We start from the raw sequence: 23,198 nt of genomic DNA, 5'->3' as shown, positions 1-23,198 counted from the left end.
AAATAATAGGGTTTTGGCAATTGGGGGGTTTTGCCTCTCAAATTTCCAGATTTTCACAAGAGGTTTTTATTTTTATTTTTATTTTTATTTTTTTTCCGTTAATGTTTAATTCCGAGAATCCATCTCCGACTTTGTACAATTAACCAATTTTCTCCCTTTTTAGCTAGTTTTCTTTTGCAATATAAAATCTGGTGATAGTATATTTTTCAAATCTCAATCTCCCTCCATCTCATTCTCTCGCGCTCTGAGTGTGTATAAGTATTGATTGATCTCCAAAATCCATAGTTTTGGCCTGCAAAGTGTTTGCATTTACGGCCAAGATGGAGGCCATACTAACCGATCGTGCCCGCAACAGCCTCCAGCAACTAATGCACCGAAACGCCATTTTCATGTGCGAGCGCCTCTGCGCTGAATTTCCTTCGGAGGTTAGTTTCTTATGATGGAATATTAAATGCAATGCGGAACAATAGAATCATGGAATACTTATCATTTACAATTATTTCTGTAAGTGCGTTGCTCGTAATTATGTTTTCTTGAAGGAACCCCTTTTCGAGCTTCAGCTTAGTGGCAATTTTATTGCAGTTTGAGTTTTGGCATACCCTCTATATTCATACCAAGTTGATAAAACCATGTTGAGTTTATTTCTAATTTCATTTTAGGAAGGTTTAAATTGCAATTCCAGTCTGTTGCTACTTGCTTAGTACCGTATTTCACTTCTACGTCATGTCAAACAAAATTTGTGGTTTCTGACTTTGTCGAAGTTTTAATTTGCATTTCTGTATATAAATATGTGGGAATTTCTGGTTATAACTTATATCATAGTGATGTGTGTTGTATGTAAAGGATAGTGCATCTTGAAATTCACACTTGTGATTTTCTAAAGTATTGATGAATGTGGCGATGGGTAATTATGGGCTAGCTTTAAATTAAAATGATTTTGAATAGTTTTGCTTCATTGATAATTTGATATTTGTTTTGTTCAATGCAGAAAAATCTGCAGTTGCTTGCTAGCTGTTATTTACAAAACAATCAAGCACACTGTGCTTATCACATTTTGAAGGGTATGCACCACAAGTTTTTCTCCTTTTAACTGAATCTTGGATCAGTTGGCTAATCGTGCATGATTAGTGATTACTGATACTTCCCTTATCTTTGTAACATTTAATAGTGGCATTGTATTTCACTTTTGCCTGGAAATTGTCTTATATAATTTAATCTTTGTTGCCTTTGATTTCAAGGTACACATATAGCTCAATGCCGCTATTTGTTTGCACTGGCTTGCGGCTTGCTTCCAGATGGATCTTTTGAATGAAGCAGAAGCAGCGTTATCCCCTAATGAGTCTTCTGCGGAGGTATGCTCACTGATTATAAAGTCTTTCAGCTATAATGATTGTATGACTTGTGGGCCTGTGGCTGTAGATGTTATTTGTGGAAATAGTCCTTTGTATAGTTATAGTAGTTAGTGGTTTCCTTACTTGTCACGGGTTCCAAATGGAGCTGCTGGGCACTTCCTTCTTGGACTTGTGTACAGGTCTTAACATGATACCCTTATTCAATCCTCAATTACATTGGATTTTGCTGTCTTTTTGGGTTGGGTTGCATTGGATATTCTTTGTAAATGAAAAATAAGTTGGTCACTAAGTCACTTTTAGATAAAATTTTCTATTGGTCGAAGTGAAAGATTCTATTTGTGATTTCCTGTCTTTATTAATTAAAATTGATACATTAAGGTAAACAAGGTTAATGCTCTATATTGAAATTGCACAGTACTAATGTGACTTTCTTTAATCATCAGGAGATGCTTATATTGTGATCTGATTGTAGAAATATGTGCAATGTGTTAAGGTTGGCCTTTAGAAAAGCATTTGTTGTGGACTTTTGTACATTAAAGTGTTTTTTCTTTGTTGACAGGAGAATGTTTGCTGCTATCTTTCTAGCTCCATATGATTTCAAATGACTATTAATAAACAACTCTATGATCTCTATCCTAGATTTATCATTTAACTATGGGGATTTCAATATTGTTTCCTTATTTATTGGGCAAATAGTTGCAAGGGATTAAGGCCACCCCAGTTCATAGTTCACTGGAAAGTCTGTTGTAAAGCCTGTGACTCTGGGATTCCTTATTCTACTCGAAAACAGAGTAAAAGGGTGCTCATGATGAATTATCAAATGATGACAGTGCAGAAAAATACTTTTACTGAACGTGATATATCAAATGATTTTTCTTTCATGTTCTTGCTTGTATGGGTTAGCTACCTTTTATATGATTACGAGAAAAGAGAAAACAACTATTGTGACCAGTGTTGTCAAAATGTCGTTCGGGTCGCTGGGGTCGCCCGGGTCGCCTGGGTCGAGACCATCACCGCCCCAACATGGGTGGGTTGATCGAGATACAAGGTCGCCGTTGGGTCGCCCTAAACACGTGCTATATCTGATTTTCTCAAATCTCTCACATGTTTTCTGACTATCTCAATCATGATTCTCTATATATATGCTTGCACCACATCAAACTTTTCAAACCTACTTTCTACATTTTAGAATTCGGCCTCTTCACTCCTAAACAAATAAACAATTCAAAGATCTTTTGCTGCCACCCTTCATATATTCCTTTGTTTTGATATTTTCAGACAATGGTTTCAATTATTTATTGTGTTATGACTTATGAACTGTTTTGATATTTTGATCATTTCTATTTTCCACTTTATCTCTATTCACATGAATTGCGTCTACATTTATATTATTTGATATATTATAAACATTAGAGCAATATATTTATTTTATTTAATATTAAAAGGCAAAAAAATTAGCCTAGATTTGTGGGTCTCTCGACCCCGTCGACTTGTCGACCCGCGACCCAACTTTTCACCTCATCGACCCGGTGCGCCCGCGACCCTAACAACACTGATTGTGACTGCTACCGAAGGTATGATGACAGTTCCTGAAATCTGGAAGTGTCAAGATAGTGCCCCTTTCATGCTGTTAACTGTTAAGTGTGTTTTACTGTCTTACAACCCAATAATCAAGATATAAAGTTTGACGAAATGAAAATTCTCAATTGGTGTTGAGAAGTATTGTTATGTTTGAATACTGAGTGGGAGATTTCAGAACTAGAAAATGAATTTTCTGGAAATTATGATAGAATGAAAGAAATGCATTTGTTTCTTAGGAGAAGGAGAGGCAACTGGGTAGAAAATTGTTAACAAGCTAAATATTCCATTATATTTGTTCTTCAACATCTTATGTTGTTATCACAGGCATACGGATAGAAAGCAGAGTGCTATCAATCACTTCAATCAGGCTCTATTTCGTTGGATCCATTGTTGTGGGCTGCTTATGAGGAGCTCTGTATATTAGGTACTCCATATTTTTTTACATTGTTTTTTTTTTCATTTTCTGCAAGCTCTGACTGTCTGACACCGTCTAGCAAAGGAATGACAAATGTGTAGCCTTTTATGAGGACTTTTTCTCACTTTTTTATGTTTTGCTACACTCTTGAGCTCTGTATATTAGGTATCTAAGAACATAATTTCTAGTAACTTCTGTTGCTAGGCTGATGTGGAATATTAACATGTGAAATTACTGCACATGTGGGAAATGGATTACTGTTCTAACTATCATGGAATTCGAAACATTTTTATCCGTGTAAAGTTCTAAGTGTGATAACTAATGCTTATTTGTCTCCTTTTGGATGGGTCTTTACTTGAGCAATGTTTGCTCCCATTTTAATCAGTATGTTGCCAATATCTTTTCATTTCTAGTGTAAATTTAATCAGTACTATAAAAAGTCAATCTTTTCTAACCAGATAGAGGTGGCATCATTTCAGGTGCTGCTGAAGAAGCAGCTTTAGTCTTTGACGACGGAGCTTCTCTTTTTATTCAGAAGCAATACCTACAACGTGGTATGGCTTCCCATAGTTTGCAAGCAACAATTGAGGATCATGAGATTACTTCAAACAGGACTTCAGTATCTGATGATGTTAGTCCAAAGACATTGAAGCACACTTGTGGTAATAACCTAAGAGAGATATCTGGGAACTGTTATGGAACAGCTTCACATCAGCTCCCACATGGTGGTCCCACCAGCTTGCCATTTTACCATACTCCTTCCCCAATGGCTACACAAGAACAGGTACAATCATTTATTGATGATCTTCAATCATGAAACGATGCTGTTTCTTCACCTAGATATTGCTGCTGCATTATTCTGTTTCAGCTCTCATGCCTGTGGTCATGGTCATGGTCATGCTCACTGTTTTATATTTAAGCTGACTGTTGGTGATGACATTTATTTTCAAAGCCTCCTCATCTAAAATTGTGGGTTTTTATGATTTTATCGTTGTTTTTGCTAGCTGTCTGACTGAAATTAGTCATCTTTCTTTGATGGTGTTCTTTATTTATTTGTTTATTTTTGGGTAAATTGAGGTTAATCTTTTTGGAGAGCGATCGACTAACATTCACTTATGATATTATAGAAATGGTTATCCTTGTTCTTTATCGTCTGTGCTAAAGAATGCTAAGTTTGTTCTTATACTAAATGTATTGCAGTTATCTGGAGTTGCTCCACCTCCGTTATGCAGGAATGCACAACCAAATGGTTCAAATATGAGAACATATGGAGCTGATACATCCCAACGAGTAACCATGAACTCTGCTGTTGCATGCCCTAGAAGAAAATTTGTTGATGAAGGAAAATTAAGAAAGGTGAGATACTAGTATTTTGCTGCTGTAATAATTTTTTGCATGCTTATACTCATTTTAGCCACCCAGAGCAAGCTTGTTTTTTCCTTTGTTCCCCTTTGAATTTATTTCCTCTGAGTATCTCCTTCATCTGTCCAACACATTTTCCTTATTTACCGAGTGATGATATAGCGTTTCAGACTTCAGAAATAGGCTCTGCAAAGTTTTGATCAGTCTCTTTTGTTTCACACATTTTCTTTAAGCTCACGACACATATTGTGAGGGTGCTGGAATTATATCAACGAGGGACAAGTTTTGGAACTAACAAAGAATCATTGGTATAGGGTCGAGTTGGAGTCAGAACTTCTTTGGTGCTAGCTTTAGCTATAGGGATTGAAGTTGTATAATTCTCTGGAATGATTAATTGGATGACAGATAACTGTCCCTTTGTACTGCTAATTTCCTCTAACAAAATATATCTTTTTGTTTTAAAGAAAACACAATTAGTGAAGAAATGGCCTCAAAGTTTGTCAGTTAATTCATGTTTTTAGGCAACTGAGAGACTATATTCTGATTCCGGGCAACGACGAAGCATGAGACTTGCTGGAGAATCTCTTAACGCAAATTCAAACAACGAAGCCTGAGACTTGCTGGAGAATCTCTGAACTCAAGATTGCTTGGTTGCACTTGATAGAGTTATCTTATTTTGTTTGTTCTGTACTTCACTATCAAGCATTTATTATCATTACTGGTTCTAGACTTGTGTGTGGATGTCTACACTGGCCTGTATTCTACATCTATTTGACTGTGATCTGGTATATGATCTTACTCAAGCACAGGTTGGGAAGGCTTATTTTGAAATGGTTGATTATCTTGAAGCTGATCGTGCCTTCAGTCGTGCACGCATTGCCTCTCCTTACAGTTTAGACGGAATGGATATATATTCCTCAGTTTTATATGTGAGTTTTATCTTTGAAATCAATTGTTCTGTTGTCATGCTTTAGTTTCAAACCAGTATCATTGTCCCGATGAATATGAAGGGGAATATGCTTTGAAATTGTGGTCTTTCCCTTTCTAGTGTTAATCTATATTCTATAAACTCATGTTCTTTTAGTTTTTACATTCATTCTTAATTTCTTTTTCGGTTGCTGTTTCAGCTCAACCCATGAATTTTAGTTTTTACTGACACCATCTGCCTCATCTTAAAAGCATTTGAAAGAAGATATGAAGTTGAGTTACTTGGCCCAAGAGCTGATATCAACGCGTTTAGCTCCTCAATCATGGCACCTTCCATCATACTCTGCGCTTTGCTTTCTATGTAAATAATGCTGCTTTAAATTTTATTTTAGTATATGCATAGCATGTTTTGTCCTGTCCCAGTGGATGTCTTTGCTTCTGGCATACATGGTGTTTGATGTGTCAGTGATGTCTCTAGAACCCTTCTGCGGAGCTAAAGATAATTGCATGATTCATATGCAATTGCTGCTGATTTGTGCATGTGGTATGCCAGGTTTGCTATGGGTAATTGCTATAGCTTACAGACGGACCACGAAACTGCTCTCAAGAATTTCCAGCGTTCTGTGCAATTAAATTCAAGATTTGCATATGCCCACACCTTGTGTGGTCACGAGTACGGATCACAATCTTATTCCACATTATATACGTGTAGCACATTGTTGACTGCTGCTATTTTTAGTTATTAATCCTGTCTTTCTTTATAGATTTGTAGCCTTGGAATATTTTGAAAATGGTATCAAGAGCTACCAGAGTGCCCTTCGGATAGACTCCAGACACTATAAAGCTTGGTATGGACTAGGGATGGTATATCTCCGGCAAGAGAAGTTTGAGTTCTCAGAGCATCATTTCCAGATGGCTTTCCAAATCAATCCGCTTTCTTCTGTCATAATGTCATACCTTGGGACGGCTTTGCATGCATTGAGGGTAGATATATTTATCGCGAAAAAAACTATCCCAGCTTGGAATTTGGTTTCAACTTCATTAACAATTCTCATAAATTGCAACAGAAAAATGATGGAAAGAGCTGTATTAGCTGATAAGAAGAACCCTCTCCCTCGATATCAGAAGGCGAACATCCTTTTGAGCATGGATAATTTTGATGGGGCCCTAGCAGTTCTCGAGGAGCTCAAAGAGTATGCCCCATGCGAAAGTAGTGTCTATGCGTTAATGGGTAACATTTATAAGCGGAGAAATATGTTTGATAACGCCATGCTTAATTTTGGACTAGCATTGGATTTGAAACCATCTGCAACCGATGTCGCTCTTATTAAGGTAACAAAATCCTTTCTTTCTCGTTTCTGGACTTTATCATAGTGCAACAAATGTCACATTGTTGCTTGTTATGACCTTCTATAAAATTTCTTAGAATACACAAACCTCCTTGCAACCTTTCCTATGCTGGGCAAACTTAAATACGCAATAGCATGTTTACGTTTGGATCCACCCCATTAATCTCCAATTTCGGTTTATGTATCCCTAGTTTATGTTTATTAATCACAATAGGGGTATTACTGGGGTGGATGCACAAGAGTGTGCCTCTGTTTATATATTATCATAGTTGTTCCGTCCATCGCTTGTTATATTTTGCCATCTTCGGTCATTGAAAAGTTGCACGTACCAGATGAGATAGACGACGGTGATTCCAGTGATTGAATTGATGATGGTGGGATGTGTTAACTTTATATGGTCCGTGGTGGTGATCCTCAGTGAGTCTGGTCGAACACAATAATTTGTTCCCCTGCATATAGATTTCATTGTTATTCGAGGAACTGGTCGGGACAATGATGGTGCTGAGCGACTGAAGTTGTGTATAAATGCATGGGCAACCTCAAGTCCAAGTGAAAATTCATGTACCCAACTCAACTGTGTATTCCCTTCCCAATTCTATTTTATATTGGTGTCTGATTCGTTGTAACTCACCTCGACTGTAGTGCATAATGTAACTTGAAATACACTCACATATACTAGGAGTAATATGTATCTTCCTTCTTTCCAGCAATTGTGGCACAAATCTTGAAGAAAGTTCCAAAAGCTTAATAGAACGTCCGCTTGAGATATTTGCTTTTGGCACGGGATGTAAGAAAATTATATTTGGTGGTTAAATAAAGATAAAATAAAGTAAAAAGAGGGAATGAAGTATGAGAGAAGTAGGAGAGATATACAGCTCTTTATTCATTCCTATGATAAGAAAATTGATTTATTGATGTTTATTTGGGGTGAATTTCATGCTTAATTTTGATTCTAATGTAGGGTCTTTTGCATTTTTATTCTTGAAATTTTGGTGATCACTTGCAATAGAGAGTTGTTACTCAAATGTTGGGCATTGATTTGAAGCAATGAGTCTTCGAATCTGAGTGCAAATTCGATCATACCCAATTTTAAAACACCAATATATAACGACACATAATATTTCAAGCTTGGGCTCCTGGGCCAAGCATATTGGGCTGAATTCATTTTGCGAAAGTCCACAAAAACTAGGGTTTGGGGGTTTTTCTCTTTCTATCCTCCTCTATAAAATTGCGACGAACACCGTTTATTTTGGTCCCTTATTTGCGTTTGCAGCTCAACACTTTGCTCCGCAGCCGCAGGTACGTTACCTGTTTCTCACTATTTCCTTTTAATTGTTTCGTTTCCGAACGTTTTGTTATTATTTTCTTACGTTTTCTTCAATTTACGTTGATGCTATTGTTTGTATTTTTTTTGTTCTGGTAACTTTTTTTGTAGCTATCAGAATTTAGCATAGAAAAATTGTCGTTCTGTTATTTAAATAATTGGCTTCTGAATTAATTTGATCTCGGAGTTTAGTGTTGATTTATGGTTTCTGAATTTTGAAAAGTGCTACTCGCATTGTTCGTTTAGTGGTTTAGTTTCGTCTGATTTATATCTATTGCTAGATCATATATCATCTTTTGGACGATTTACTTTCAACACAGAGTTCTTATATGCAATATCAATTTATATGTATATCTTGTCATGCGTAATATGTAAGCCTTTGGATCCACCTTATGTAAATTATGCTGATTTGTGTAATTGTTTGATTTATTGCAGTTCATATAAATAGAATCCGTCTTTAGCCCGAATCCAAAATGTCTGGGTAAGAAGCTCTTCAATTTTTTATATCTGTTGAATTAATTTTGTATGTTAATTATGATTACAATTTCTAAAATGAATGCACAGATCTTTGACAGTGATTTGTCGAATTAGTTAATCGATTTTAAGAGAAGAGGTGGTGATATGTTAAGTTTGGATTTGTATATCTGTTGAATTTCCTTTGTATGTGAATGTGATTCAATTACTAAAGCAAATGGAAAGATCTTTTAATTCCATTTTCAGATTTTTTGTTATTTTCAAGGGAGACCAATTAGGAATGCAATTTTGTCAACGTGGAATGCGGATTCTAAAAACCTGGATGTTTTGCAGAGAAGAGCCTGTTGTTGTTGATACCCCAGTGGCGGTGGCGGCTTCCACCCTTGGTGAGCCTATGGATATCATGACTGCTCTGCAGCTTGTGCTCAAGAAGTCGATGGCACATGGAGGTCTTGTTCGGGGTCTTCATGAGGCCGCAAAGGCCATTGAGAAGCATGCTGCCCTCTTGTGTGTGTTGGCGGAGGACTGCGACCAACCTGACTACATTAAGTTGGTCAAAGCATTGTGTTCCGATCACAATGTCAACCTTATTTCCGTTGCAAGTGCCAAGACCCTTGGGGAATGGTCTGGTGTAAGTGAATTCTGATGGTTTTAAGTTACTGCCTCGAAATTAGGATGTCATCTTTGATTTATGCCGTTACCACATATGATTTGTCTTTGACAACTGTGGTGATGACAGATCATCTTGAGCCGGTTGTCTTATTCTTACTCGGGAATTGTTGATATATTATTTGATTCTAGTGTTGAATGTTGCTTGTGTAGTTGTGCAAGATTGACTCTGAAGGCAAGGCCAGGAAGGTTGTCGGAGCTGCTTGTGTTGTCGTGAAGGTAATGTTGTGAAATTGATGGATTTCTTTCTTCTCAATACGTGGTGAGATTTGATTGACAAGAGCCTGACTTTGAGTTTGTTGTGGTTTAGGATTTTGGTGAGGAGAGTGAAGGGCTTCACATCGTGCAAGAGTATGTCAAGTCTCACTGAGAAGCTCCCGGTTAAGTTGGTTGTTATGGAAAACCATTTAGGGCTTTAGAAATAGAAGCAGTCTTTTACTATGCTTTTAGTATGTCTGTTTTAATTGTTTTTTACTATACCGAATTCTAATGCTTTTGACGACAATATTTGAAATTTTGCTCTTGATTTTTGATACGTCCTCTTATTGTTGAGTACTCCCTTTTTTCAACTAAGATTACATATTTTTCTTTTCAATTTGGAACTTCAATTTGTTCCAAATAAGATATTCATTTCTAATTTTGATGAATCATAATTTACATGGCTCATATGTACGACGGTGACAAACACTCCCTACCAGAAATTTAAATGAGATGTTAAATTTAAAATAAAATATATTGAATGATTTAATTTAAGTTAATAGCAAAAATATGAAAAAAACATGTTAGTGGCTATTAAAAAAACTTAGTGGAATTATTTTGACATTGAAAAAGCCATATCATAACAGTGTAAAGAACTTTGTTTCACATAATATCACACCTAGTACTATTTCTGTTATGACTTTATGTAAGTTAGTTATATTGTTATTTATGATTTACTTTAAATACTCCCTCTGTCTCCGATTAAGAGTTACACTTTGATCGGACACATGTTTTAAGAAATGTAAAGAAAAGTTGGTTGAAAAAGTTAGTGAAATATGAGACCCACTTGTTTATATTGGTTTTATAATTAAATGTGAGTGAATTAAGTTAGTGGAATGTGAAACCTACTTACCATTTATAGTAAAAATGAAGTGTGACTCTTAATTGGGGCGGATCAAAATGGAAAAATATGACTCTTAATCGGGGACGGAGGGAGTAATTTTTTAGTCCCGCGCAGATCACCAGCGTAAAACTAGCAAGTTGCACCAACTGATAAAAACATCACCAAATAAAGACTACGACTCATATTCATCGTAATTCCTGCTGCAACCACGATCGAATCCAAATATAAAGAGTTACTTAACCAAATAAAAAACTAACGTACCATTCTCAATTATTTGATCACAAAGATTTATGGTAAATATAGTTCATTGTTGGACAAAATAAATATTAAAACCCACAAGGGAAAAACTTTCGCCTTTTTGGAGTACAATATATTTTAATGTAAATACAATTTCACTACAAATATAATGTATTTATAACTTTTAGCTCTTGAGATAAAAAAACTAATTTTCATTACCCACCCCTACATGTACAGATATTTATGTTTCTGTTAAGAGATGAATACCGTTTGGTTTGGTATCGATATAAACCATTGAAAATACACTTATGAAAACAAATGGATATTCGAATATTCAAATTTTATATCCGAATATCAATGCAAATACTCGAATAGTGTCACAAATACGAAACGATAACACCCCTACTTCAACCACAATTGAACATGCGAGATAAGTTGTGGAATTCATAGTTAAGTCTAGATGCACTATAAGGAAATTACATGAAACTATTTTCAAAACTTTGCAATGTTCAATGCAAGTGTGTTCTGTAATATAGGAGAAATGGGAGAGCAATTCCCTAGTAAATTAACAGAAATCTCTTAACTATGATTAGTCATTACTACTACGGGAGCCGAGAGGAACTTCACTTGGTTTCGGTAACCGGAAGATAAACGCCCTCTGCTGCTAACCAAATATTATCGGGTTTCTTCTCACCAACACCACACACCTGAAACATAACCACAGACTATATGAATTTATGATCCAGATCGATGCTGCAACTTTTTTAATCCGTCATTATTTCTTTCTTAGTTCTTACCTCTTGCTGCCCCCCGGCTATGCGTTGGTATTTCTTGTTATGGCTATGAAGGTACCCACCAGTATCTACATGCCGAAGCCTTACCCTTTGATCTTGCCTCCATGTCTTTCCATTTCCCTCAATTTCAACACTGAAGCCACACACAACAAACACAATGAATGCCGAAGCCGAATCACATAACCCACAAGGTTCATAGTTATATATCTTTACCTCCAGTGATCCCCAGTGTCAGACTCGGTATCGCTGCCAAAGCAACTGACCTGTATATTTTTCCATCACGTATTTAAGCTTAAGACAATAATAGGAACACTCAATACAAAATGGAATATCAAACACAATGGATCTATATAAGTATCTAAACAAAGACATAAAAAATGTATTTACTGTGAAACTCATTCAAATTTTGTAATTTGCATTGACCAGCGGGGAGAGGAAAATTCCCTTTCAGATCAACTAAGTTGAATAATTTTTCTAGAAAAAACATGGCCACGTCAATTAAACAATTACATAGTCCATGGACAATGTTGATTAGTAAGATCTAATCATATTATTAATAAGTATACCAGATACGATGATTTTCAGAACGAAGGCAACAAGGATCTTATGTATTAATACAAGTCACTCATGTATTGCAAGTGGGATACAAAGGGGATTGAAAAACTCCATTTGAGAAAATACTAGACAGCCACACAGTATTAAATGAATGGAAGTACAACTGCAAAACATATAGGTCGTAGAAATACAAGCTCCATGCAGAAGTGTATAGCATCTTAACTCTAGTGCCACAAGAAGATGGCATTGCAAGCTTAGTACTTATAGGAGCTGACTTATTGGCATTAGCTTCTCTCAATAAACTCATGCACATGGAGTTATGCATAAGCTATATTACATTAATCAACTTTAAGAAGTTCAGATTTTTGCTTAGAAAGTTGCATCCCATCTAAACTTATAGACTCTGGATTTAACAAGCTGCCAATAGAAAAAAGGACATGGTGATATTTCAAATTTTAGGACTGATATAAGCTTAAAACTCCACAATATATATTATTAATAAAAGAATGATATGTTTGCTTCTACAAATTTCTATTGGTATAATAGAAACTAATGTCAAATTACCAGGTCTCAATGGATTGAAGAGTTTGGAAATATATATGAATATATCATATCGATATTAGCAAAGATATTTGATATTCAACCCTTATTCTGAACTAATTTTGACAGATTTGAAATTCCTTGAATTTACATCCCAAATCTAAATGCAACTTTAATATTGCTGACCACAACACCGTTGCAAAAGTGCACACGCTGCACTCCGTCAGTTGGCATACGCACCACGACGGGCTTTCGACGTGTACCCCTCCACGCTCACGCAGGGAACAACTGTCCCTAGGATGTGCGTGAAGACTAAGTGGGAAGTTAGTCGGTGGTACTACTTAACTTGGCCGATGGCATATACCCACGGTGGCCTGTTTTTCTGAAGACGATCAGCTGCCCAATGGGTGAGAAGAGAGTTTTATTTGCCCAAAAGCAGGAGTCGGCGCGGAAGGATGTCGAGCGGGCATTTGGTGTGCTCCGATCACGGTGGACCGTTGTGAGAGGCCGGCTCGTCTTTGGTTCAAGGAAATCATCGCCGACGTCATGTATGCGTGCATTATCATGCACAACATGATAGTCGAGCATGAAGGTGGAAGCATCACCGAGTGGAACAATGATGACGGTGCATCTAGCTCGTCCAGCACGGCGACCGAGCCCCCCGCTAGAGGATTGCCGTCGGGCTTCGACGAGGTTCTAGCTAGCTAGACAGGCCCCAATGCGCAACCAACAAGACCATGCGCAACTCATGAACGACATGATTGAAGAAGTGTGGGCTCGTAACCGCCGTCGTTGAGTTTGCGTATTTTTTATATATGAAATGAAGTTTTTTCTCATTTTTTGTTATTTAAATATTCAAATAAAATAAAATGCATAGGGCGCGCCATAGGGCGCCCCATTGCAGGTGTGGGGGTAGGAGGATAAAACTGCTGACGTGGCGCGCCTTAGGGCGCCCCACTGTGGATGCCCTTATATAGGTCTCACTTGTATTTGTGTATTAATTTTAAATAAAAATTGAGTGAAATGAGTTAGTGGAATGTGGGGACTATTGCCATATGTAGTATAAATGAATCGAGACTCCTATTTGCGGACGGACTAAAATAGAAAAACGGGACTCCTATTCACGGACGAAAGGAGTAATATCCAAACCTTGGTCAGTAGATTCCTTCTGTTCGTGAGTAACAAGTATTCCCTCTGTCCCAAGGAAGATGACCCCTTCCTTGGGCGGTACTGGTTTTTATGCAACTTCATTTTGTGTGTTAAGTGGAGAGAGTAAAGTAAGAGAAAGGGAATAAAGTAGAGATAAATGTATTTTCATTTTTAATAATAGGCCATCTTGATTTGGACAAATCAAAAAGGAAAGTGAGTCATCTTTAGTGGGACGAAGGGAGTACATCTCTACACTTAATATATCATAGAATCTACAAGTTTGAATGCTAATAAATGTTCATTCATTCTACAATAAGAGTCATATTTTGTCATTTTCATTCGTCCCATAGCTCTATTTTACTTTTATCATAAATGGTAAGAATATCTCACATTTTATTACTCCTCACGTTCCCAAAGAATATGCACTTTGGGTTCGGCACGGGTTTTAATGTGAAATTGGTAAAGTAAGAGAGAAGTGCAGAGAAAAAGTAATTAAAATATTGTTAGTGCAGAATGAGTGTCACCTCGTTAGAGAGAAAATACTTTCCAAAATTAGAAAGTGCATATTCCTATGGGACGGACTAAAAATGAAATAATGCATATTCTTGTGGGACGGAGGGAGTATAAAACTATTATATATAATTGAGACTCATATTCCATTAAATTATTTAATTTATTTTTCTTTACACTTTTAAAAACTCTTATCCAAATCAAATAGTACTCCCTCCATATTAAAAAAAATAGAAACATTTGAAACGGCACGGGTTTTAATGCAATTGGTAAAGTAAATGAGAAAAATTGGTAAAGTAAGATAGAGAAAAAGAAAAATGAGTAAAGTTAGAGAAATGAAGAGAAAAAGTAGTGAAAGTAGAGTCAGTGGATGGTGGGATCCATGTCTTAAAATAGAAAAATTTTAAAATTTATATTTTTGAGGAAGTACCTAAAATGGAAATACTAATTCTATCTCATAGGAGTAATATAAATCTCTCTCTCTCCGTATATGGTTGGGCCCAAAATGGTGAGAACCTGCCAAGTATAACGAGCGCATTCCCGGCGCATACTAGCAAAGACCACTTCACAATACGTCCTCGGCCGATTCTACCAAAAAGATGCGTCTTTGTCCACTTTCTCTCTCCAACGCAACAAAATCCTTGACAAATTTCTCACTTCCCAACAATTCTTATGTAATTTAACTGGAATCCGGTCGTATTAAATAGCCCAACATTTCTCAATTTGGTTTTTCATTTATTATTTGTGTTCTCATTACCGGGCAAAAGCTTGAATCTTGAATGCACCTCAACAGCATAATTAAAACAATTTTCAGGTAAGATTTTTTTTCATTTAATTGGCATTTCAATTCGTGGGATCATTTATTTAATTTTTAGTAGATTTCTTGAAATTCGTGTTTGTTCTTGGATATTATTATGTACAGTATCTAGTTTCCTTCTCTTGAAATCGATCTTTATACACTTTTAATTGCACTAGGTGAGTTTATTACAATTGGGAAAGTTGTATAATTTTGTCCCCAATCTGGAAATTCATTTTGGTGCTGTCTTTTTAGCAATGATCATAAGGATTTTGTGTGTGATTCGAGTTTTTTAGAGGTAAATCTTGGGCTCTAGCTGGATTGTGTAATGAGTTTTGGTGATGAATGGCAATAATGATCGGACTTGAGTATGCTTAGGCTGTATAGGATAATTTATTTTAGTCTTGTGTGTTTGGAAATTATTTAATTGTTTCCTTTAACTATCTGAATTTTTGTGTCTCTGTTTAGGTCTTATGAGGAAAATTTGAGCGTTTCTTTTGCTGGATACTAAAAGATAAAGAGTTGTTAAACTTGGTGTTTTGAGCGTGATGGATGATGAAAATGATGTTCCTTACCGTTCCAATACTTACGCCGCAAACGTACAAAAACTCCCTGTCGAAAATGCCAGCTATCCTCGAGATATTGGCAATTCGTACGGAGAAGACGATGACAACACTGATGATGGTGAGGAAGATGAGGAGAAGGCAGTGAACGATGTGGATGATGATGACGACAATGATGATGATGATGGAGGTAATGGTGTTCAAAGGATAAGTAACAATGATTATGAGTATGGAGATGAAGATGAAGATGACAACAACGACGATGGAAATGGTGATCAGCAGCGCCACCCGAAGAAGAGGAAGCTGAAGAATCTGATCTCAAGCTATGAGTTTGCCCCTCGACTGCCGGCTCCTCCTCCTGCCACTCCATCGGCTCCGAAGCCGTCGTACGGGGGGCGCAATCCGCTCACTGATTGGACCGAGCACGAGACGTTGGTCTTACTTGACACTTGGGGAGATAGATTTCTCAAGCATGGGAGGAAGAGCCTGCGTGGCGAGGAGTGGCAAGAAGTTGCGGAGAAGGTATCACTGGGATCGAAAATAGAAAGAACCGACACTCAGTGTCGAAATCGTCTGGATACGTTGAAGAAAAAGTACAAAAAAGAGAAGCTGAAGTTTGGGGATTCAGGGAGTGAATGGGTGTATTTCAAGAAGATTGATGTGCTACTATCGTCATCGCAAGTGCAGCAAGGCGGTCTTTCATGTGGGATCGACTCGGGGGAGTACGTATTCATGAACCCTAAAGTTTATCTGAATCGGTCGAATGGATTGGATGAGATGCGGGACAGCCCGGGAAACTCAAGCGAGGGCGAGGAAGATGAGTCCGAGGGCCTCCCTCCCAAGAAGACGATGGGGACTGGTAAAATTCGAAGCAGTGCAGCTCCCTACAAGATGTTGGCAGATTCTTTCGAGAAATTCAGTGAAATATACGAAAGGATCGAGGATAGTAAGAGGCAGCAGATGGTAGAGCTAGAGAAGATGAGGATGGACTTGCACAGAGATTTGGAGATGCAGAAAAGAGAGATTTTAGAGAGAGGCCATGCCGAGATAGCTAAGATCCGACAAGAAGAGGATGAAGACAACGCTGAGAATATCAGTGGTTGATGTGCTTGTCTTGTCTCTCTCTTGATTATTATTTGGACAAGTTGCAGCAGTGTTTGTGTAATAAAACTTAGGTTGTGAAACTAATTATGTTATGTAGGTATATGGTGGATCTCTTCTTCATCGTTATACTTGCTTGTCTCTCACTTTGGTTTGCACATATCAAGGATCACATAAAAGAGGGGTTTTTGCATTATCCATAATCACTTTTAAACCTTGTTGGCTTCAACCAAATAAAAACGCGCAACACAAGGTTCAAATTTCTTCAAAATAAGGCAAAATCTGCATACACAAAAAGACAATTTGAAATTCGAACTCACCCTTATCTTGGGGTGATTGTCGTTTCCAATGATCGAAAATGAAATGCAGTCACTAGGTTGTCTGTTATCAACCCTTTCTCAAAAACAGGATTAAAAAGAACCACCTATAAATAAAACATCACCGGTCACCTGCCGAAACATATGGAGAAATGATCGACATCATCAAACATTTGACAATGATCATAACTCCCAAATCCAGGTTCTGCTAGTCGTAGCTGCAACTTAATATAGGTATAACTGCCATCACACATTTTGAGAACCCTCGGGTTTGTCCCTCTCCATGGGCTCTGCAGCGGCTGGTGGCACTTCTTGTCCAGCCCCTGCTTCCGTGTTTTGGCCAGGGCTGGAACCAGCCCCTTGAGGTTGAGACTCGCTGCCTTGAGATGGAGCTGGAGAGGTTGGCTCAGGAGTGGCTGGTTTTGCTGGCTTTGGCTTCGTCATTATTGGCCAGCAAAACCTGTGAGAAAATTGGGTCTTATCAGATGCTTGTGAAGATTTTAGGGCTACCAAATCAAGGGAAAATCAAAATTTTGCAGTTTGTAGGCGAAAAATTTACCATGCCAACAAGCATGCGTATGTTTAACGAGAAAAGGCAAATGCAATACGGTCTGAATTTGAACTGCTAGGAAAGAAAAGGATGGAGTTCTAAGGAATTTTTGCAGTACCTATCAAGGGCTTCAGCCTTTTTCTTCACGTCCGCAGACAGTAAAACTGGGTTGGCATGTTTTGGAAGTGAGTCTTGTTGCTGTTTTTTCTCTCTCAACCAAGCTTCAGCTCCCACACATTCATTCAAAACCTGACAGTTCATAACATTTAGTGAGAATTCTGTAATAATATATTGATGCACATATGGCAAATAATATATACCTTTTGCTTCTCCGCCACATCAATATGGTCAAACTTGGGATCAATGGACATTGCAGCCTCCCTGTAACTATTGATGCAATAAGCAATTTGGTCAATCTCAGATCCCCTCTCCGTGTGCTCCTTGTAGCGCTCCTCTATGGGATCACCTTGCTGCAGGGTTTTGGACAACTAGTTAACAAACCATCTGGTAAAGTAAGAAGAAAACAACAAACGTGATGTAATGAGTTTCCATTTTTTACCTTCTTGAGCTCCTCCAGCTTGGCAACATATACACCTTTGGTTTCATCTTCACCATCCTCATATAACCAATCTTCTACCTCCTGGAGTCTAGCAATCAATTGCTCTCGCTCTAACTCCGTAGCAAAATCATGATACTTATCATGAAGCTGCAGAGACATAAAAACATTTCAGATAAATACTTAAGGTGATTCGCAGTAACAAGATCAAGACCTTGTACGTACTTTATTCCTCATATCATAAACATAAGACCTCAACAGCATTCTTCTTGTCTTTGTTAGTTCCCTCCATGACACGATCCTGCAAAGCCATCTCGATTCCTTCTCCACGGCTTTTTGCACATCTGGAGCAGCAAGAGCTCCAAAAACAACTTCTGACACTGGCACAGTTTTCTTGTTAACCTTCTTTTTCGGAGGCCTCCACCTGATGAGCATTAATACAGTGATATTACTAGTAGTCCAAGACAAATACAAGCACCCTGTAAAAGGAAATGAACAAGGAACATTGTAAACATAATCCCTGCAATATTAAGAAACATGTTATACATACATTAAATCAACTGGAATGAAAATCTACTAGTTTGGAAGCCTGCAAAAGAGAGAGTATTCTATACCGCATAGGATAATAATTACTGGACTTGCACGTAACCCCAATAAATAGAAACATGAGAAACAAGACAAAGGTAAAGAAATAGTAAGATTTAGAGAGCAGACTAAGTGAAACACCAAGACAAAGAACCAGAAACGGACATTCCAAAGTCATTAGTAGTGGTAAATACTCTACAGAAGATAGAAGTAAAAATTTATAGGAATCTACACATATAAAAAACATATTTCAATATAAGCATGCAAGTTACCTTGACATCTGTTTCCATCTGAACAGGCTTATCTCCTGACTCTGGCACACCATTTCTCAGCTGCAGGAACTTCAGTTGTTGAGTCCTGCATATTTACATCAGCAGCACTTGGTGGAGCAGGGTCAGCAGGAAGTTCATCAGTCTCCATCTTAGCTGGCTCTTTGTCAGACTCTTTAACAACTGGAACCTCTACTTCCTCTTCTTCAAGCAGCTGTTTCAAGAGAGGCCGTCATGTTTTTAGGAAAGTAAATTTTTACCAATAATATTGTATATAACACATAAAGAAACAACTCGCCAAGCTAGATATATAAATGTTTCACTCCTCCTGCCAATAAATTCTAGCACAACGCTACAATATCCTTTATTACCAAAAGAATTGCTAACATTTTTGCAATTTTTCCTGTTCTTTGGGTCTATGTTTAATCCCCACAAGATTAAGTCATTCTCTTACATTGATAAGCATATAAGCTAAGGACCCCTAACTTAACCAAAACCGGTACTCCCGCCTACAAGACATTTGACACTTTCATGTGGAACCGGCGTGGGATTTATATTATCCTTCCCCTTTCAAACTGGAACGCCGAGTGGCAAACCCAAATACAAGGCCCACCCTCCATATGCTGCCCCTTAGGCCCACACCTTCAGTGGCAATGTGGCATGCACCCATTTGGTCACACTTTCGGGTAGCCCCTTTCCATAGGCGTCTAGATCCATGTTTAGCCACACTTTTATGTCGAACCGATATGAGATTCATATCATATATAGCTCGCAGTTTATAGACTAAACCATCTTCATTAAACAAAAAAAATCTGATTAACCTAACATATGTTTTTCCATCGTGTATATGTTAGCTTTTGACAAAAGTCAAATTGCAAAAAAGGTCCCGAAAGTCCGTCTCATTATATTCATCCAAGGATGAATGGAGTATCTCTACCTCCATTACTATAATACTAATAAGGAAGCAATCCAACTGTTAAGCATGAGGAAGAATATAATTTTACACATGCATCATTCATGGAGAAACATATTTGAGTTATGATGTACGTAGTAACCCCACACATTAAGTAAGATAGTTGCAATCCAACAATCTGCTAGGGCAAGAAATTATTATTCATTATCCTATCAAGATAACAAACTACAACTATAACGCTGACGAAGAAAACTAAGACTTTCCATTACCAGAGCTATCCTATTATAAGCATTTAAAATTGGCATTAGTGGCACCAATAATGAGAAGACCTTAATTAAGCTCACTCTTTGAGTGTTCCCTAAAAAAAACTGGAGTATTACTCAGCAATTAGGATGAGAATCTATCGTGAGAGCCAAGAGCTTACCGTTGCCGATTCGACAGACACAACACCATGAAGATTAAGACGCACTTTGACTTTCAATTTTGCCTTCTCACCATTTGCCGACTGAAAAGGCCCAATCTGCAATCAATGTGTCAAAACAAAAGGAAAATAGATGTTGAGTAAGTGACAGGGTTACACACGGTATTGATTGACGGATTAAAACAAATATGCAACGCAAACTTACTATATAATGGCTGATCTTTGCTGGAGCTTGCAACTCACTGACATCAGAATATTGTACATCTAATGTGAAAGTCTCAGACCTATAGAAAGTCGAAGCTTTCATGCTAGGTATTGGGTTGCCATTTGGGAATACAATGGTGCTCTGCAGATTATCACCACCTGCTCCATTTTGTGTATCTCCAGCAGGAGCTTTCCATGTCAGAGCAATGGGGAAAGGGAAGCTCTCGTTGACCTGCACATGAAAACTATATTTCAGCATTTCTGTCACAGCCTATGATAGGAGACTGTTTCAGAGGTATATTGTTTAGACGACAAAGCACTACATGAAAGTAGAAGATAAGGCTTTTGAACCAAGTAATTCATACGCCAACCAATAACTTTTATATTGAGCCATATGCAGTGCTTGCAGTTATAAAAATAAGAAGGTATAACTGTGAATACATTAATAGACAAAGCCAAGATAGGAATGAAAATGCACCTGGAATTCCCAAACTTTGAATGTAGGACTAAGAATAGCACATTGTAAAGCACAGCCTTTTGCAACACATTCACTTGCATTCATTGTACGCCTCCATCCCAAAGAATTCAGTCAAAATCTTAATCATAGCAGGGACTCAAGAGCCTGATCCCACAACTTCAACTGAGTGTATATTCTGAATAGTCAGTCCAGCATCTGCTAGAGCCTTCTCCAGCGGCTTCTTCACATGCTCCAAAACTGAGGTGCTAATTTGTTCAAACTCCTCTCTCTTAATAAATCCTCTTACATCTTTATCATCCACCAAGCATTCAATGTTCAGAGGTGCTTCAGGGTTAGCACTGAGAACCTTCTTCAACTTTTCACAACCAGCACGGAGCCTTAGACAAGCCTTTGCATTCTGATAGACATCAATCTTATATTCATCCTTGAATTTCGCAGCAAAATGCTGGAAAAGAGCTTCATCAAAATCTCTTCCACCCAGTGACCGATCAAAAGAGTGAGCCAAAATTTTTAGCTGACCTTTCTTGAATGCAGCAATACAAACTTGCAAACTTGCATGCCCCGCATCAACAAAAGCAACGTTCATTGGTTCATTTTCTGGTAGATCAGTCTTATATATACCATAAGCCAGAGCAGTAGCAGTAGTCTCATGAATAAGACGAAGAGGGTGTAAACCAGCAATTGTGGCTGCATCAATCACAGCCCTCCTCTGTAGATCAGTGAAATAAGCAGGAATTCCAATGCAACAATCCACAACCGCTGTTGCACTCAAGTTCTTTTCTGCAATGCTTTTCAAATTGGAAAACAGCATTCCCAATACCTGAGTAGGCGAAAACGTCTTATTTTATCCCAAATACCGAGCATGTATTAAGGGATAACCATCAGGCCCTTCAGTCACCAAGAAAGGCAATGACTTTAGATCACGCTGCAGCTCCGGATCAGAAAACTGGCGTCCAATCAGCCTCTTTATTTGAGATATTGTATTTTTGGGATTCATCAGACTTGATGCGGCCCCTGCTGTACCTAGGAAACGCTGTTTGTCTCCAAAGCATACAAGAGAAGGAGTTTCCCGCTTTGATTCATCGTTAAGTACTACATCAATACCTCTTTGCCTTGCAACAGCAACAACACAGCTCTCGTTTCCAAAATCAAAACCAACCACACTCATGTTTGCTTGGTGGTTAAGATTGGTAACACGGTCACTTGACCACAAACTATGAGGCCACAACCTACGGCACAAATATCCAAACAAATTCAGCCACCAATCACTCGGACAGACGAATTTTACAAAACAACAGTACTGAGGTAGTATCCATGTCGGCAGACATAGACACACATTGAAAATAATTGTAGAGGTTTAAGCAAAGGCATAGACCTAGCTAAATTACCGCAGAAAATCACATTACACTCAACCACACTACTTAAATTCTTAGTCGCGGACGACTAATTACACCTCGGGCGCAAAACAACAACAAAAGTAACCTACTTTATACTTCAACAGCTCCAATTCCACCCAAACAGGCTAGTACTTGAAAAAGAAAACCAAATTCAGCAAAATTTAATAGGCAAAGATTCAACGCATCGAAGTAGGAAATTAAGCACAAAATGAGGACACCAAACAATAGAGAAAAACAACCGATCAGATCTAAAAAGGATGAAAACGAATGTTAGCAGCAGAGGTTTGAAAGTAGCAATACCTGCAGACAGATCAAGCGCGCTCCGATAGAGAGATTATGGAACTGTCTCCAAATACAGTGAATGGTCGGGGCAGCTAGGAACCTCTAGAGTTATTTGCTCGAGAAACTGTAGAGAGATGGGGGCTGTAAGAGAGGTGGTTATGCGGGGGAATTTTCAGTTCGAATTTATTTATGGAAAATAAAGAAAAAGCGCTGTTCTCTTAGTCTAGTTGCGCATTCTAGAAAGATCTCTCTTCATTTTACATTTGGGCTCTTTAGCTGGACTGGGCTGACTGGACTCTTTTGGTTTTGTAATCGTCATTTTTGGGCATAGGCCTACTCTTTGAATTAATTTTTGGTAAATAGTATTTCCTTTGATCCACAATTTGTACAAATTTTCTTTAATTATAATAAAAGCATACAGAGAGT

At 37.8% G+C, this 23,198-nt stretch overlaps 3 protein-coding genes and 2 pseudogenes across 3 annotated transcripts; 3 read left to right on the top strand and 2 right to left on the bottom strand.

Moving 5' to 3' along the window:
* On the top strand, window positions 1-6,418 carry LOC121741322 (annotated as a pseudogene).
* Window positions 6,419-8,170: 1,752 nt separating this feature from the next.
* On the top strand, window positions 8,171-9,988 carry LOC121741320 (40S ribosomal protein S12-like). Its single transcript, XM_042134040.1, has 5 exons — window positions 8,171-8,285; window positions 8,746-8,791; window positions 9,118-9,415; window positions 9,607-9,672; window positions 9,764-9,988. The coding sequence occupies exons 2-5, from the start codon at window positions 8,784-8,786 to the stop codon at window positions 9,821-9,823; spliced, it is 432 nt and encodes a 143-aa protein (XP_041989974.1). The 5' UTR covers window positions 8,171-8,285; window positions 8,746-8,783; the 3' UTR covers window positions 9,824-9,988.
* Window positions 9,989-11,260: 1,272 nt separating this feature from the next.
* LOC121810412 (stromal cell-derived factor 2-like protein) lies at window positions 11,261-12,105 on the bottom strand. Its single transcript, XM_042211185.1, has 4 exons — window positions 12,097-12,105; window positions 11,800-11,849; window positions 11,590-11,719; window positions 11,261-11,499 (listed from the first exon to the last, which is right to left on the bottom strand). Exons 1-4 carry the CDS (start codon window positions 12,103-12,105, stop codon window positions 11,416-11,418), a joined length of 273 nt encoding a protein of 90 aa, XP_042067119.1. The 3' UTR covers window positions 11,261-11,415.
* A 2,729-nt stretch (window positions 12,106-14,834) lies between these two features.
* LOC121741318 (trihelix transcription factor ASIL2-like) lies at window positions 14,835-16,929 on the top strand. The gene is made up of 2 exons (XM_042134037.1): window positions 14,835-15,154; window positions 15,605-16,929. The coding sequence occupies exon 2, from the start codon at window positions 15,685-15,687 to the stop codon at window positions 16,801-16,803; it is 1,119 nt and encodes a 372-aa protein (XP_041989971.1). The 5' UTR covers window positions 14,835-15,154; window positions 15,605-15,684; the 3' UTR covers window positions 16,804-16,929.
* Window positions 16,930-17,049: 120 nt separating this feature from the next.
* Window positions 17,050-22,922, bottom strand: LOC121741321 (annotated as a pseudogene).
* Between the last annotated feature and the right edge of the window lie 276 nt (window positions 22,923-23,198).

This window comes from Salvia splendens, chromosome 7 (genome assembly GCF_004379255.2).
Source record: "Salvia splendens isolate huo1 chromosome 7, SspV2, whole genome shotgun sequence".
In the NCBI taxonomy this organism is placed as follows: Eukaryota; Viridiplantae; Streptophyta; class Magnoliopsida; order Lamiales; family Lamiaceae; genus Salvia; species Salvia splendens.
Note: the sequence above shows the minus strand (reverse complement) of the source record. Positions and strands in the feature narration are given on the sequence as shown.

Coding starts and splice junctions, on each gene's coding strand:
- LOC121810412 (XM_042211185.1), bottom strand. Junction 11,720..11,799: donor GACACTGGGGATCACTGGAG/GTAAAGATATAT, acceptor GTGTGGCTTCAG/TGTTGAAATTGAGGGAAATG. Junction 11,500..11,589: donor TAGCCGGGGGGCAGCAAGAG/GTAAGAACTAAG, acceptor GTTATGTTTCAG/GTGTGTGGTGTTGGTGAGAA.
- LOC121741320 (XM_042134040.1), top strand. Junction 9,416..9,606: donor CCCTTGGGGAATGGTCTGGT/GTAAGTGAATTC, acceptor TTGCTTGTGTAG/TTGTGCAAGATTGACTCTGA. Junction 9,673..9,763: donor CTGCTTGTGTTGTCGTGAAG/GTAATGTTGTGA, acceptor GTTGTGGTTTAG/GATTTTGGTGAGGAGAGTGA.
- LOC121741318 (XM_042134037.1), top strand. CDS start 15,685: ATGGATGATGAAAATGATGTTCCTTACCGTTCCAATACTTACGCCGCA.